Source organism: Marmota flaviventris, chromosome 2 (assembly GCF_047511675.1).
Source record: "Marmota flaviventris isolate mMarFla1 chromosome 2, mMarFla1.hap1, whole genome shotgun sequence".
Lineage (NCBI taxonomy): Eukaryota > Metazoa > Chordata > Mammalia > Rodentia > Sciuridae > Marmota > Marmota flaviventris.
The window spans coordinates 81,615,972-81,630,773 of record NC_092499.1 but is presented as its reverse complement, the minus strand read 5'-3'; the positions used below and the strand labels follow the sequence as shown (position 1 = coordinate 81,630,773).

General features: G+C 35.8%; 1 protein-coding gene across 1 annotated transcript; it reads right to left on the bottom strand.

Annotated features, from left to right (window-relative positions):
- Nucleotides 1-9,120: 9,120 nt before the first annotated feature.
- LOC114085016 (olfactory receptor 4F4-like) lies at nt 9,121-10,062 on the bottom strand. Its single transcript, XM_027926172.2, has one exon. It carries the CDS (start codon nt 10,057-10,059, stop codon nt 9,121-9,123), a length of 939 nt encoding a protein of 312 aa, XP_027781973.2. The 5' UTR covers nt 10,060-10,062.
- Nucleotides 10,063-14,802: the final 4,740 nt, after the last annotated feature.

Genomic DNA, 14,802 nt, shown 5'->3' with positions numbered 1-14,802 from the left:
TGTCCATCTATAATTTAAACAAAAAGTCTTAAAAAAAACTAACAGGTATTATGGGGAAGAAAGGGGAAAAAGTATAGTCATTAATAGTCATACTATTAGCTTTCCTTGGCAGGAATTGCACAGTCCTACCAGAGTCCTCCACCACTCTCTCTTCCCAGATCCACAGAAAAACAGGGGATTAATTTAGTGGGGATACTTTAGTCCTACTCATGTCGAGTTTGAGCACACACTCAAGTGCCAAAGCAAATCGTATCCTCACCCATTTTAGATAATCTATGTTTCAATTGCCCATTCCATTTTGCTATATTCTGTGGAGGATATTTCTTGACCATTGTTTGACATTTTGAGCTACGCAGAGGGTTCCTTGGTCTACCAACTTGGTGCAATATCTTCTGTTACACTTTTTCTATAGCTCTCTGAGCATTTGCAGCTTCCATCAGGTAAGGAAGCTCAGTCCAGAGTCTGTAAAAACCAATCTACAGCCCCCAGGACTAGCAGCATCAGTCTGACTTGTCAACTGTGTTTAGGACCATATCTTGCCATTTCCAACTACAGTCTCTGTTTCTTTTGCTGGTAGACAGAACAATTCTTGTTAGTTTTTGTTCCTCAGGTGTACAAGAGAAATATGTCTATATTAGGCCCATCTCTGCAACGCTGCAGCTCTCCCATACCCACTCCCTTCGTGGAACAGGTGATCACCTCAACTGGGATTATCTGCTTGTCAATTCCAATCATCTTCTGAACCCAGGAGTTTTCTACTAGGCATCAACTTTTCTCTCTTTAATGTCCCCCTTGAATTTTCATTTGTCTGTGTCCCATGCAGAATCCCTTTCTTAATTCAGGTTTCCATGGACTTCCTGCCTGCATGTATGGTCAGGCCAGGGGCCACTGTTCATGAGCCAGTGAAAACTGAAATATAAGGTCTTTTACAACTATTCATTTTTTCCACCGCAGCTAGAAAATAACATGCAATTCATTCTACTGGGCTCATTAATTTTTATATTCTTTTTTTTGTTTGTTTGTTTTAATCACAGTGGTGTTACTGGCAGGAGTTGAGGTCAGATTCATGTTCCATGGCATTGAAGAATAAACCCCTGAGTGTCAAAGTAAGCAAGTGAGCAGGAATTTTATTTAAAAAGAAATTGAAAGGAAAGTCTTGGAACTTCCAGCTCAGTGCCTGGGAAGAGCAAGAGAGCTGTTTAAGTCTTATAACATTTCCTTTTTTAAAGGCACATAAAGAAAAGTTGATAAGATCCTCTTGACATTTTCCACATTGTTACTAGGGAAGTGCCCTTTGTTAATTGGTTCCTTATATATCAATTGTCCCACACTTGGCTCTGGATGGATTACACAGTCACTTTCTACAAAATGGAAACTTAACATCCTTCTGAGAAATTAAAAATGATTCATAACATGGTGAGACTTGTTAAGATGGCTGTTCTCTTGTTTGCCCTCTTGTTGACGTTTTCTCTCTCTTCCCTACTCTCGACTGCCTATCTTTTTCTATTTCAGTGACATCATTCCAGATAGGATGTTGTCCATTTGTTTTTGAACTGCCAGACACAAACCAAGTAGCTGTTTGTTGGTTAGTGGAAAACTACTTACAGAGCACTGTCCATGTGATGATTGAGTACTGCAGTACCTTAAGCAATTTAGGTTATTTCTCAGAGAAACGGGGCTTCCTGCTTGTGAGCATCTATGCCCTCCTTCACATATCTTGATCTGTACAAACCATTTATATATATATTATGGAACTACTCTGGGCATGGCCATTCTCATTAGGGTATTTCTTTGACGTCCTCTTAGACATTAGTGGTATTTGTGGCTCCCTGATCATTTTATATGCTTCAGTTAGATGGGCAGCTTCAACTAATGTCTCATAACAATGTAATAACGGCCCTCAAATTGAAGGTCTCCTGGCCTAAATCCTTGCAGTTTTCTAGGATGTCTCAGAACCTGACTTGGAGAAGCACTTTACTTGCATTTATCCATTTACTATAAAAGATATTCAGATCATTCAGAAAAACAGCCAATTAGAAGAGGTGCACAGGTCAAAGTCCTTGGGAAAGGGTGCAAAACTTTCATATCCTCCTGAGATGTGCCCATCCTTCAGGAACTGTTGCCAGAAACAGACTGGCTGAGGAGACTCAAGCAGCACTTGGCTTTATTTATGCCAAAGGGCCCAGAGAAAAAACAAAACTCCAAATTTTGAGTCCCTATTTCACAATATATTTGGCCTATCTAATGTCATATATTTTCTAGTCCACAGGATAAACGATTGTGCATGAGGGTTTATAATGTGAAACAGAGTGTGATAAGAGGAAGAACTGGTTCCTCTTACCAAGACTTCAATAAAGATAAATGTCTAGCCTTGGGCCTAGAGCCTCTCTAGGTGCGTTTACACTTCAAAGGGGAGTAGTCAGGGGAAGTTATCTGCAGTCTAAAAAGTAGGGATCCATGGCCAATCAAGCTTCCTGGAGAAAGACTGAGAGAGGGGAGGGGAACCTACCTCTTCCCCAGGCATTGGTTTCTTACCATAACATTTTTATAACTTCTTTGAACAACTAGGTCTTGTTTGCTATCACAGCACCTCCATGTGTTCACCTATCTTGAAACTCTCAAACACTGTTTTTTGAGATTTTATGGAAACTTTATTATGCAGGTCTAATTGATTCAAACACTGGACGTCTTGTGTCATCTACTGTCAGCCTCTCCCCTGTCTCCCTGAATTTGTGGTGTTGGTCTGAAAGACTCCACCTTCCAACCTTATCTTGATTTTTTCTGATGACTATTTTTCTGGTGATAGTTTCAGCCCCATCCTGAAACTATCTAGACCCCAGCACAACCCCCAGTAATTTCATTAGGGGGGGAAAAGATCCTTTTGTCCGTCCAAAGAGCCCAAGGGATTTAATAGCTTTATGTTAGGAGGTGGATCAAATACTGAATGTATTATTGAGCTTGGTCCTTGATTAAATAACAATTCAATGATGAAGAAAAGGGTTTGAGAAAAAGGAAAAAGTTTTATCACTTTGCTAGCAAAGAAGAAAAATGAGGGATTCCTGTTGCAGAGACTATGATTCTGGCCATCATGGGGAAGAGAGGATTTTCAAAGAGGTGTTTCAAAGGCTACATTCCAGTATTCCAGTGTGCATTGTTCTTTTTCTTTCTTTTTTTAAAAATTCACTTGGTAATTTAGAAGGCAGCTAATCCTTAGATCTTCTACCTCCATCCCTTAAGTCTGAATTACTTCATTCCTGTTGTGGACATGTGCTCAAGGTCAGATAACTCCACCTAGGATGGGAAGAAGTATACTTCTGTTGTCTCCCCCCAGGTTAGGGATGGGGAGAGGGAGAAGAGAAAAGATATATGTCTGTTTCAAAATGAGCCTAAGTGGCAGAACAGCAAAGTTTATATTAAAAGCATGAAGTGGACCATAATTACAAATATATATTTTCGATGTCATGCTAGAACATGGATTTAAATGTCCTAAACCTCTGTGTTCTTTCCAATCTCAGGAGCATTCTACTACCTGGTTCTGTCCACTAAATTAATTGTCCCCTCCTCTATTTTTTCCCATGGTAAGAAAAGTCCCCCTAGATTGGGTACCTTTTGTCACATACACAGTTTATCTCTGTTGGTCAGGTTAGGTCTGAAGAATTAATATTGCCAAAATGGCCATAGTACTAAAAGAACTACACCAATTCAATGCAATTTCCATTCAAATTCTAGTGGCATTCATTATAGAAATAGAAAAAGCAGTCATGAAATTCATGAGAAAAAATAAGAGGCCTAGAATAGATAGCAATCCTTAGTGAGAAAAGCGAAGCAGGAGGCATCACAATACAGAACTTAAATTATACTACAGAGGTAGAGTAAGAAAACCAGCACCAAAACAGGCATGAAGACCAATGGAATAGAAAACATAGAGATGAACCCACATAAATACAATTATCTAATACTAGACAAAGATGCCCAAAAAATACATTGGAGAAAAAAATAGCCTCCTCCATAAATGGTTTAGGGAAAACTGGAAATCCATATGCAGTAGAATGAAATTAGACCTTTATCTCTCACCCTGCACAAAATTCAACTCAAGGTGGATAAAAAACCTTGGCATTAGATCAGAAACACTGTACCTACTAGAAGAAAATGTAGGCCTAACATTCCATCATGTCATTTTAGAAACTGACTTCTTCAAAAAGACTCCTAAAGCACAAGAAGTAAAATAAAAAAAATATCAATAAATGGGATGGCATCAAACTAAAAATCTTCTTCACAGCAAAGGAAACAATTCAGATCATGAAGAGAGAGCCTCAGAATGGGACAAAATCTTTGCCACCTGAACTTAAGATGGGACATTAATTTCCAGGTTATACAAAGAACTTAAAAATACCTTAACACCCCAAACAAACAAACAACCCAAACAATAAATAGGCAAAGGAACTAAACAGACACTTCTCAAAAGTAGAAATACCAATAGTCAACAAATATACGAAAAAAAAAATTCAACATTTCTAGCAATTAGAGGAATGCAAATTAAAACTACACCGAGATTTCATCTCACTCCAGTCAGAGTAGCAATTATCAAGAATACAGATAACAATAAATGTTGGTGAGGATGTGGGAAAGAGGGCATACTCATAATTGTTGGTGGGACTGTAAATTGGTGCAACCACTCTGGAAAGCATTATGGAGATTCCTCAAAAAACTAGGAATGGAACCACCATTTGACCCAATTTTCCTACTCCTCAATATATATCTAAAGCTGTTGAAATCAGCATACGACAGTAATGAAGCCACATAAAAAGTTAATAGCAGTACATTTCACAATAGCTAAGCTATGAAGCCAAATTAGGTGTCCCTCAACTGATGAATGGATAAAGAATATGTGTTATATATACACAATGGAGTATTCCTCAGCCATAAAAGAATGACTTTATGACATTTGTCAGTAAATGGGTGGATCTGGAGACTATCATGCTAAGTGAAATAAGCCAATTTCCCCAAACCAAAGTCAAATGTTTTCTCTGCTATGTGAAAGCTAAACCACAATAATGGAGGTGAGGAGGAGTGAAAGAATAGAAGTTCAATGGATTAGACAAAGGGGAATGAAGAGAAGGGAGGGAGTAAGAAAAGGAAAGACAGTGGAATGAATCTGACATAACTTAGTCCTGTGTACACATATAAATATATAACAGTAAACTGCACCTTTAAATATATCCACAAGAATGGGGTCCTAATTAGAAAGAGATATATTCCATGTCTGTGTAGATATATCACAATGGAATCTACTATCATGTATAACTAAAAAGAACCAATAAAAATAGGAAAAAGAAGAAAAGAGATACAGTGGGACTAAAGTTAGGAAATGTACATATGTAGATTCAGCTAGGCTGCGAAACAGGTTACATTCTCTGTTTCCCAGGCACCCACCAAGGTCAGAGGGTTGCCCCTCAGCCTCCATACTCAGTACGAGGAAGCTCAGGAGCTAAAACAATTTGGAGATTTTAACTTTAGAGGGGTTCTGTTTCAATAGGAGACTCAAAGAAGGTCCAGATGTTTGAAGTGTAAAAAGCATTTCTGGCTACAGGAGAAAATAAGGCCTTGGGATTCTTGGGGGAGGAAATGGGGGTAGTGATGGTAGTTTATGGTAGATAAAGGAAATTAAATGAAATAAATGCATGGCAAATAGGAGAATTTGTTGTGTGCATGACGTCTTTCAGGTAACCGGCTTCAGAAGAAAAGATGATTGCTTGCAACAAAGGTTTTCTGGAACAGGTTTCAGACCATTTCATCTCTGAACCTTCTTGCAGTGTCTCACACATCAACTTTTTGGGAACACCTCATATCTGGACCATAAAATTCTGATAGAATGAGTGATCAGGAAAAAGGGGGTACTATTTTGGGGGCCTTAGATGTATCTAAACAGATGGAGTCAGAGATATCAATAAAGTGTCTTGAGGTCTAACTATCACCATCTATTAGACCTAGACAGTATCTTACTATGTAATTCATAAATTGAAATGCAAAATATCATATGCTGTCATCAAGTAGAAATGGAACATGATCAAGCTTATCAAGTCTGGGGCGTAAAGGGATTGCATGAGTTTCTGGTGCCACAATTACAACATCCTTTTCTGCCAGATTGTTTCCCTTGTTACACAGCTATGACTATGTGGGAAACTCCTTATAAACAGTGGACTGAAAATAAAAATTCTGCTTCATGTTTACATGAAATATTGACAGTAACTAGAAATGAAGGTCTGTGGTCTTATAGCCTCTGTCAAAAAATGCATTATGCTTAAGCATTTTTAATATGGTTGTGGTCATATAAAACAATAATTAGGAGAAATGATAAACATAGGAAGAAATTGTGATAGTATATTTGGTTATTCCCCTTGGCTTGTAAAAAGCATGAGTCTATATTGATTCATAAATAATGATAACAGTTTGTTTAGATGACTAGAACATAGAATGAAGACACTAGAAATATTGATGACAAACAAAGGAAAGAATCCTATAATTAGATACTTTCAGAATGGGCACAGATTATCAAAATATAGGTGTCCATTTTTTTAAAGGTGTCCCAGTATTTGATCAATGGGTCCTCATATAAAGTGACCAGATTTTGAAGTCCTGTATGCAATGATTCATATGCGTTATCTGGCTATCAGTACTTTAGAACCCATCCACTAATATGGCACAGTATTCTGTGGAGATCCTAATGGTATGTTAGAATATGGGTGATGTTAGAATATTTACACCATGGAGGAAGTAGAGAAGGAGCATTTATTGTAGATATGAGTATTCTTCCTATGACAATACTCAGCTTACACGACCATCTGTGGGTTTAAGTAGTTTCATATTCACCATCATGATATTTGTGTACACTTTATTTGACAGCCACACAAATGAAGCAATGGGTCCATGACCAATGAATTTACTAGTTTGACCATATAACATGATCACCCATAAACAACCGGTCTATAAGAATGTTGAATGGCACAGTGATGAGGCTGTATGGCTCTCATGGGAGAAAAAAAATCATTATTTTTAAGATTTGGGAATGAAGATGAGAAAGTGGGAGAAGCTCCTCTTATTGTTATACTTACTACTGACTCACAAATCTTTTACTTCCCTTCCGCTAACATTGGGTTCTGTTGGATTGGAAGACTCTCTTCCTGAGAAAGTTATACTTCAATCAGAGTTGAAAACGATATTTTCATTAATTTGAAAATAAAAACTGGCTATGGTAATTTGTGCTTTGTCTAGGGAACATTCATATCTATAAGTCCTCTAGATTAGTATTTGTATAGATGATTCTAACAAAAAAAAGAAATTAATTAGATCTGCCTATTAGATTAAAGTGTATATACTAGGCTTGAATTGCGCAGTAAAAAAATGATGAAAATGTCTGAGTTGAGGGCATTTACCACTTGGAATTTGTCATGCTGTGTTATGCTACAGAATAGTCAAATCTGTGTTTTTAATTTTTATACCCATTTCATGAAATCTTAAAAATAGTGCTTAAATCTCAAGTTTACCTTTTAACGACTTGCAAAGAACTATAAACAGAATAAGCATTCTGGGTAGGAAAAAATGGTAACTTAGAACATACAGTGATGAAAACACAGTGGTTGAAAGAGTATCCCTTGAAGGTTAATTAAGGCTATTTCTGAGATAGAGACAACCAAATGATGGACTGCCAGTTCTTTGTGACCATAGGTGAACAGGCATGTGCTTGTGAGGTATTCACTTTCTTCACAATATATAATGAAAGAAAAAACTTCATTGAAAATTATACCATTTACAATAATTAGTATTTTATTTGTTAGCTTAATAGAGACATTTTGGTACTTTATTCTTGGCATAAGTTATGCTTTAACATATTTGGTGAAAAACAAATTTTCTACTGTGCTGCTGATTGGCAAATAATAAATAAACACTCTTGGAAGTATGATTCACCTCTCAGTTCTTCAAGTAAAGCAAATAAAGCTGTGTTATCTTCAAGAAATTTGGTTCCTATATTTGGGTCTTGTTTTCTCATTAACAACTTGGGCATAATACTAAAGCTCTGAAGGATGATACCTGCATTATTTTTATCCTGTCATTTGTTGTAAACAGCTCCAAATAAAATAAATAAAAAATGCTCATATGGCATCCTTTCATTTTATCATTTTTTATTGATATCAACAAATCCGTTTCAATCCATTTATCATTCTGGAAAAAAGAACAGAAATATTATTTATAACCTGTAATTGTTTGTAAAGTCTTTGAAATGTCAAAAGAGCCTATTGCTATACACATTGAGAAATAAATTTTATAAGCATAAGAATGAAAATATTGGTGTCTATTTGATTTATTAATGTATTTTGTTTGCTAAGTGCCATTTCAGGGTACTATGTACTATAGTTTTAAGAATAACTAGATAAGCCATGTCCCTGCTTCAGGTAGATTACATTTTGGGATGTTTACAAAACTGATTAATAATTGAAAGCAAAAATATTATTCTTTGAGGTTAATAACTATTACAAATATCATTATTACTGATTGAATTATTTTTTATTGAATTAATTAAAACCAAATGAGTCATAACCTCCGCCATTTTCCCTAAGTGTTTTACCACTTTTATTTTATTCTCTTTCAATTTCCCCATTTCATATTTGGATAAGAATCTCTGTTAAGGAAAAAAAAATATTTTTTTTTGCCTTTTGTAAAAAGATAAGTGAAATTTGGAGAGGAATAATCAGTGATTCATGAGCACATTTTCTCTAGTGGGGTTAAAAATAATTCAAAAAAATTTCATGGAGATGCAGTCCATCAGATTGGATCTATGGTGGTGTTGACTGTATTGCATGAGTTTCTTTAATGTAGTAGAAAGCATAGGAAGACTAATCAAGTAATTCCCCCACAAAGAAGGATTAATAGTGTTTGAGTTTTAGAAAAAAAAAATTCACATTGCTTTCCTGGGAAATGTTGACATGTCCTTATTTATAAAATCCTTTTTCTTATTCCTGAGGACAGTAAAACCTGTAGACATGATTGAACATGTCATAATTTTCAACCTATTTTATAAGATCAATATATTGTCAATTTGAAGCACTCATTTGCTTCGGGGCATTAAATATTAGCCTTGGAATTCATGCAATAGCTTTTGAATCTCTTCATAGCATCTTTAATTTCTTTATTTCTCAATGAGTAAATGGCAGGATTTAAAAGAGGTGTTATAGCAGTGTAAAACACAGCAAGAAATTTGTCCAACCATGTAGCGCTGACTGGCCACACATAGATGAAGATGCAGGGCCCAAAGAAGAGCACCACCACTGTGATGTGGGCAGTGCATGTAGAAAGAGCCTTGGATGCACCAGACTTAGAGCTTCGGTGAACAGTGACAAGAATATGTGTGTATGTTATCAGCAATAGAATAAAGGAGGTTACAGCCACAAACCCACAGTCAATGTTCATTAAACTGTCCAGATTATCTGAATCCATGCAGGCCAGCTTGATTACCAGTGGCATATCACAGAAGAAGCTGTCTATTTCTCTGGGGCCACAGAAAGGCAGCTGCACAATTACACCCAGGTGACTCATGCCATGCACAAAGCCAACAATCCAAGCCATGGCTACTAACCCAATGCACCTTTGCAGACTCATAATGGTGGTATAGTGGAGGGGTTTGCAGATGGCTACATAGCGGTCATAGGCCATGGCCACCAGTATTACCATCTCAGTCCCTCCAGCAAAATGGACAAAGAGAACCTGGCACATGCAACCTACAAAGGAAATGCTCTGGTTCTCCCTGATAAATCCTATGATCATCTTAGGAGTGGTGATTGAGGAAAGCCACATGTCAACAAAGGATATGTTGGCTAACAAGAAGTACATGGGGGAATGGAGATGGGTATCCTTGATGATTAGTAGTATGATAAAAATATTTCCAAATACAGTCATCAGGTAAATCATAAATAATATCATGAAGAGCAAAACCTGAATATCCCATGAGTGGCAAAGTCCCAGAAGCAAAAATTCTGACTCTGTGGACTGATTTCCTCCATCCATTTTATTCAATGTGTCTTCCGAAATATCCTTGAGAGAAACACAGATTGTCAGTTATGGGGATAAAAAAGGAACTTGACTTTTAGAATTTGATGTTCACATTGACATTTAGCATCTACATCTGAAATTAAAAGTATAATTGGAAGAAAAATCAGAGTTCAATATATCTAGTATTATATTCAAATGGAAAGATAGCCATGATGGGCTTTTTAAGAGAATAACATGGGATTGTTAGGTGAATAATTCATTATTAGTATTCTTTCAACAGGTTGTGAGGAAAGTAGGACATCAAGAGGAAAAGCTAACACATGTTTGAGATGTTGCCTGGAAATAGCTCCAGTTTTCTGGTAAAAAGGATCAGTCCAGTAAAAGTGATCTGGGCAGGTCAACAACAGTGATCTTTATACTAAATAGCAAAAATTTAGATGATATCCTTGGAAAAATGATGGCAAAGTAATATTGCAATTTGGTAAAAAGATTTGCTATAACATTACGGTTTCTCTGTAGCTGTCCTATATCATAAAAATAACTATAATTTTTTCACTCTAAAATGTATGTTAGATCAGTATTTTAGAGATAAACTATAGGAAAGATCATATAATACATAACTGATATGATGCCAGGCATAGTGGCACACACCTGTAATTCCTGTTGCTTGGGAGGCTGAGGCAGGAGGATCAGGAGTTCAACGCCAGCCTCAGGAAAAGTGAGGTGCTAAGCAACTCAGTGAGACCATTTCTCTAAATAAAATAAAAAATAGGGCTGGGATTGGCTCTGTTGTTGAATGCCCTTGAGTTCAATTCCTGGTACCAATAAATAAATAAATAGACAAATAAATAAATAAATAACTGATATGAAGATTTGGATACAAACTCAAATACTACCTTACTATTAATTTTAAAAATATATAATTAAGTGGATATTATTTAATCAGCTAAATGAATACAAAAAATCTATGGAGAATTATGTAAGACTGAAATTAAAGTAGAGGCCACTGAGACAAAAATTCAGAATTCATGGTTCCAAATTGAAGCTTAGTTTTACTCAAGATTATTAGCAGAAAGTATTTTTCTTCAGTTTATGAATGAATGTTGGGAAATCAACCAGCCTTGACATAGTATCATCTCGGTCAAAGTCATAAAATTTGTCTATTTTATTATCTATTATCTACCTATCATCTACTTAATCTAATTTTTCTAAGAATATATTATAGAGATATGTAGGAAGTTATTATATTTGACTATTAATGCTTAGTAGATAAGAAGTTAAAACTTCAGTGATGAGAAATTAAATCTTAATATAACAATGATATTGCTTATGTTCGTCCATAAATAAACTGAGGTATCTGAAACTGGAGATTAGAAAGACTACTGCCCATTCTCCTCACCTCTTTATTAATTCTCTTCCTTGACATTGCTCCATTTTTTTTATCAGCTTTCATCTCCTTTTATACTCTGAACTTTCCAAGGTGATACAAAGGAGAACAGGTGAGGAATGGAAACCACTACAGCTTCCCAAACAGTTCCCTTATCTTACTCTGAGATCTCAGAAGTACAGATTAAGGACAGAAAGAAAGAATCATTCCTAAAGCAATTTGACAAAGCATACATTTTCTGTTGAAAGAGAGATGAATATGATAATAGCCTCAAAGTACAAGTAAACATATAATCTGTAATGAGAATTACCTGACTTAAGGATAATACCCTGATAGCATACCAGATATGTGTGTGCCCCTGAGAAACTTGAAATATCTTTTTTTTTTTTTTGAAATTGAATTTTCTATCACGGCAAAACTTTCCAGGAAAAAAAAATTTAGTAGCTATTTCTCTACTTGTTGGAATAAATGACATAGAAGAGTGTTAATAACAAAAGCAGAATTTTGGTGGCAATCACTACAAAATGAACACATAGTTTCACAGGGAACATTTATAGCAGTAAGAAATCCAGCTGATTTTCATTAGTTTTATAAACTACTAACATTTAAGAATTATTATACTATAACTATATTATCTAATATTAATAGGTAAGTTAAACAATCATTATTTAAGAAAGTTTAACAGTCATCTATTTTTTGATTTGTAAGATCTGGTCTGAGATATCACTCTTGTGAACTGTGACTTTGATACTAATCTCTTACTTTTTAAAATTTTCTCATTTAAAAAAAGATTATTCAATCTAATAGGCATGATGCGAAAATGAACAACAAAAAAATAAAAAAAATCACATATATTTTCTGGCACTGTGAAATTTAATAACTATAAGTTATTCCCTATCGTTAAGAGTACAGTTTTCAAGGCTTTTTGGAAAAAAAAAACAACAACTTTAATGTACAGCCAATTACTTTCTCTCACTGAAACATATGCAATTGCCTTTCTTTATGAGTGGGGTCATGGAGGAACCTTTCGCCAAGTCTTGCAGACAGAACATCTCAGGGAGAGGAACAGAACACTCAGGTCAGAGGTGAAGTCACATGACCTGTAGGGAAACGACAAATGGCCTGAGTGAAGTGTGTGGGAGGCCAGTGGGAAGGTTGGCAGTGGCCAGCTGAAAGGCCCATGGGTATAAAGGATTTTGAATTGACTCTGAAGGCTTGGTGATGCTGTCGAATAATCCCAGAACAAATGTGCCACAACAAGATTGTACCCTCTTTGTCCTGTCAGAGTACTGGTGAGCATACCTCTGTTAGAACATTTATTACAATTGCCTTTAAAAAATGTTAACTATTTCCAGTTTTGCTAAATTAACACACACACGCTTAGCAAAACTATGGGATGAACAGGCGCATAGCCCATATGGGACATGTCCTTTCTGCTATGCCCTTTTCATTTTTTAATTTTGCTCTGGCCCAGGAGGAGTTATTAATAATTTAAGAGGATCTATAGGGGACAGTAGAACATTGTGTAAGAGTGGATTTAGGTTTCTTATCTTTAACTCAGAATTTTCACAAACAGGTTTAATGATAATTCTTAAACTGTTAAAATTATAAAGTTAAGGAAAAGCTCTTCTTGGGGGTAGAGAGTATAGCAGCATAATGGCTTCTAGGTTTGTAAGTCAGGCACAGAAAGATAAATGCTATATGATCTCACTTAAATGTGGAATCTAAAATGTTAAATGCATAGAAATAAAGAGTAGAATGGTGGTTACCAAAGGCAGGAGGTGATATTGTCCAAAGGATATAGCTTCAGTTGGTCAAGAGGAATTGGGTATATTGGTCTATGCCACAGCTTATTATGATATTATAAAAATATAAATAAAATGCATTATATATTTTATTGTGGTGGCTGGGTACTGGGAATTCATCCCAGGACACTTAAATCACTGAGCCACATCCCCAGGCTTTTTAAATTTTGTTTTGAGACAGGATCTCACTAAATTGCTTAGTGACTCACTAAGTTGCTTAGTACTTTGCTCAGTTGCTGAGGCTGGCCTCTAACTTGTGGATCTTCTTGCCTCAGCTTCCTGAATTGCTGAGAATATTGCAGGTGTGCACTACCACATCCTGTGGTGTGTTTTATGTTTTAAACCTGCTAAAATACAAATTTCAAAAGTTGTAATATGAATAATGAGAAGATGGATATGTCAATTACCTTGATTTAGCCATTCCATGTTGTGCACATATATCAAGACAACAGATTGTACCACATAAATGTACAGAATTATTTGTTGATTAAAATAAATAGAATATAGCCAGAAATTTTGGTTCTCCTTCTAGATATGCTATCTTTCTATGAAAAATATTTTCTATCATAACCCTAAAACTCTTTGAGAATATCAACATTTACATAAGGACATTCTTACCCTTAAAGAAATTAATAGATTGCGTTAGATATGTACTGGGTGAGGTCCACTGGAAGAAATGTTACGTTCCTTCTAGTGCCTTGTTCTGTTTTCCTTCTTCCTCAGGTTAGAAGCTTTAATACTATTTCAATGTGAACATCATTATGCATTGGATTTTTCTTCTAAATCTTTGAACATCACAGAGAACATTAAATGACTTACTCAACATGGGTGTTGTGTAAGGTCACATTTTCTTTCAGTGTGCTCTTCCGCAACACACTGGAGTTGACATCCATTGTTGTGTGGAGACAGTATCTGTGGAAGTGATTTCCCTCAGCCTGACGTATTTAAAACACAAAAGTGGTCCCTTGAGTGAAATTTTCCTGTTCTGTGTTTCAGGCAGAAAAAGAATCATAGATTTATTTTTAAACATCCCTTGAGTACATCTTTATTAGGAGTAACATCAACCTTTTCATACACTGGAAAACATAACAAGGAGACAAGAAAAACATCACAGAGATCAGCTTTGGAACCAGCCTACATGTCCATCAACAGATGAATGGTTAAAGAAAATGTAGCATATATACACACAATGGAGTTTCATTCAGCCATTAAGAAAAATCAAATTATGTCATTCACAAGAAAATGGTTGGGATTTGAGAACATTATATTAAGCTAAATAAGCCAAACTCAGGTCCGGGGTCATATGTTTTTTCTCACATGTGGAAGCTAGAGAGGAAAAAGCAAAAGAAACATGTTGGTAGATCTCATGAAAATCACAGGGAGATCAGTTCAGGAAAGATACCAGGAGGTGGAAAGAGGGGAGAGACTGAGAAGTGCTGGGAAGTGATATTGGCCAAATTACATTGTTATATTTGTGCATATATGAACATATGACAATGAATTCCACTATTATGTACCTATAATACTTAATAAAAATGTAGAAAAAATCATCTGTGAGTTAAAACT

Coding starts and splice junctions, on each gene's coding strand:
- LOC114085016 (XM_027926172.2), bottom strand. CDS start 10,059: ATGGATGGAGGAAATCAGTCCACAGAGTCAGAATTTTTGCTTCTGGGA.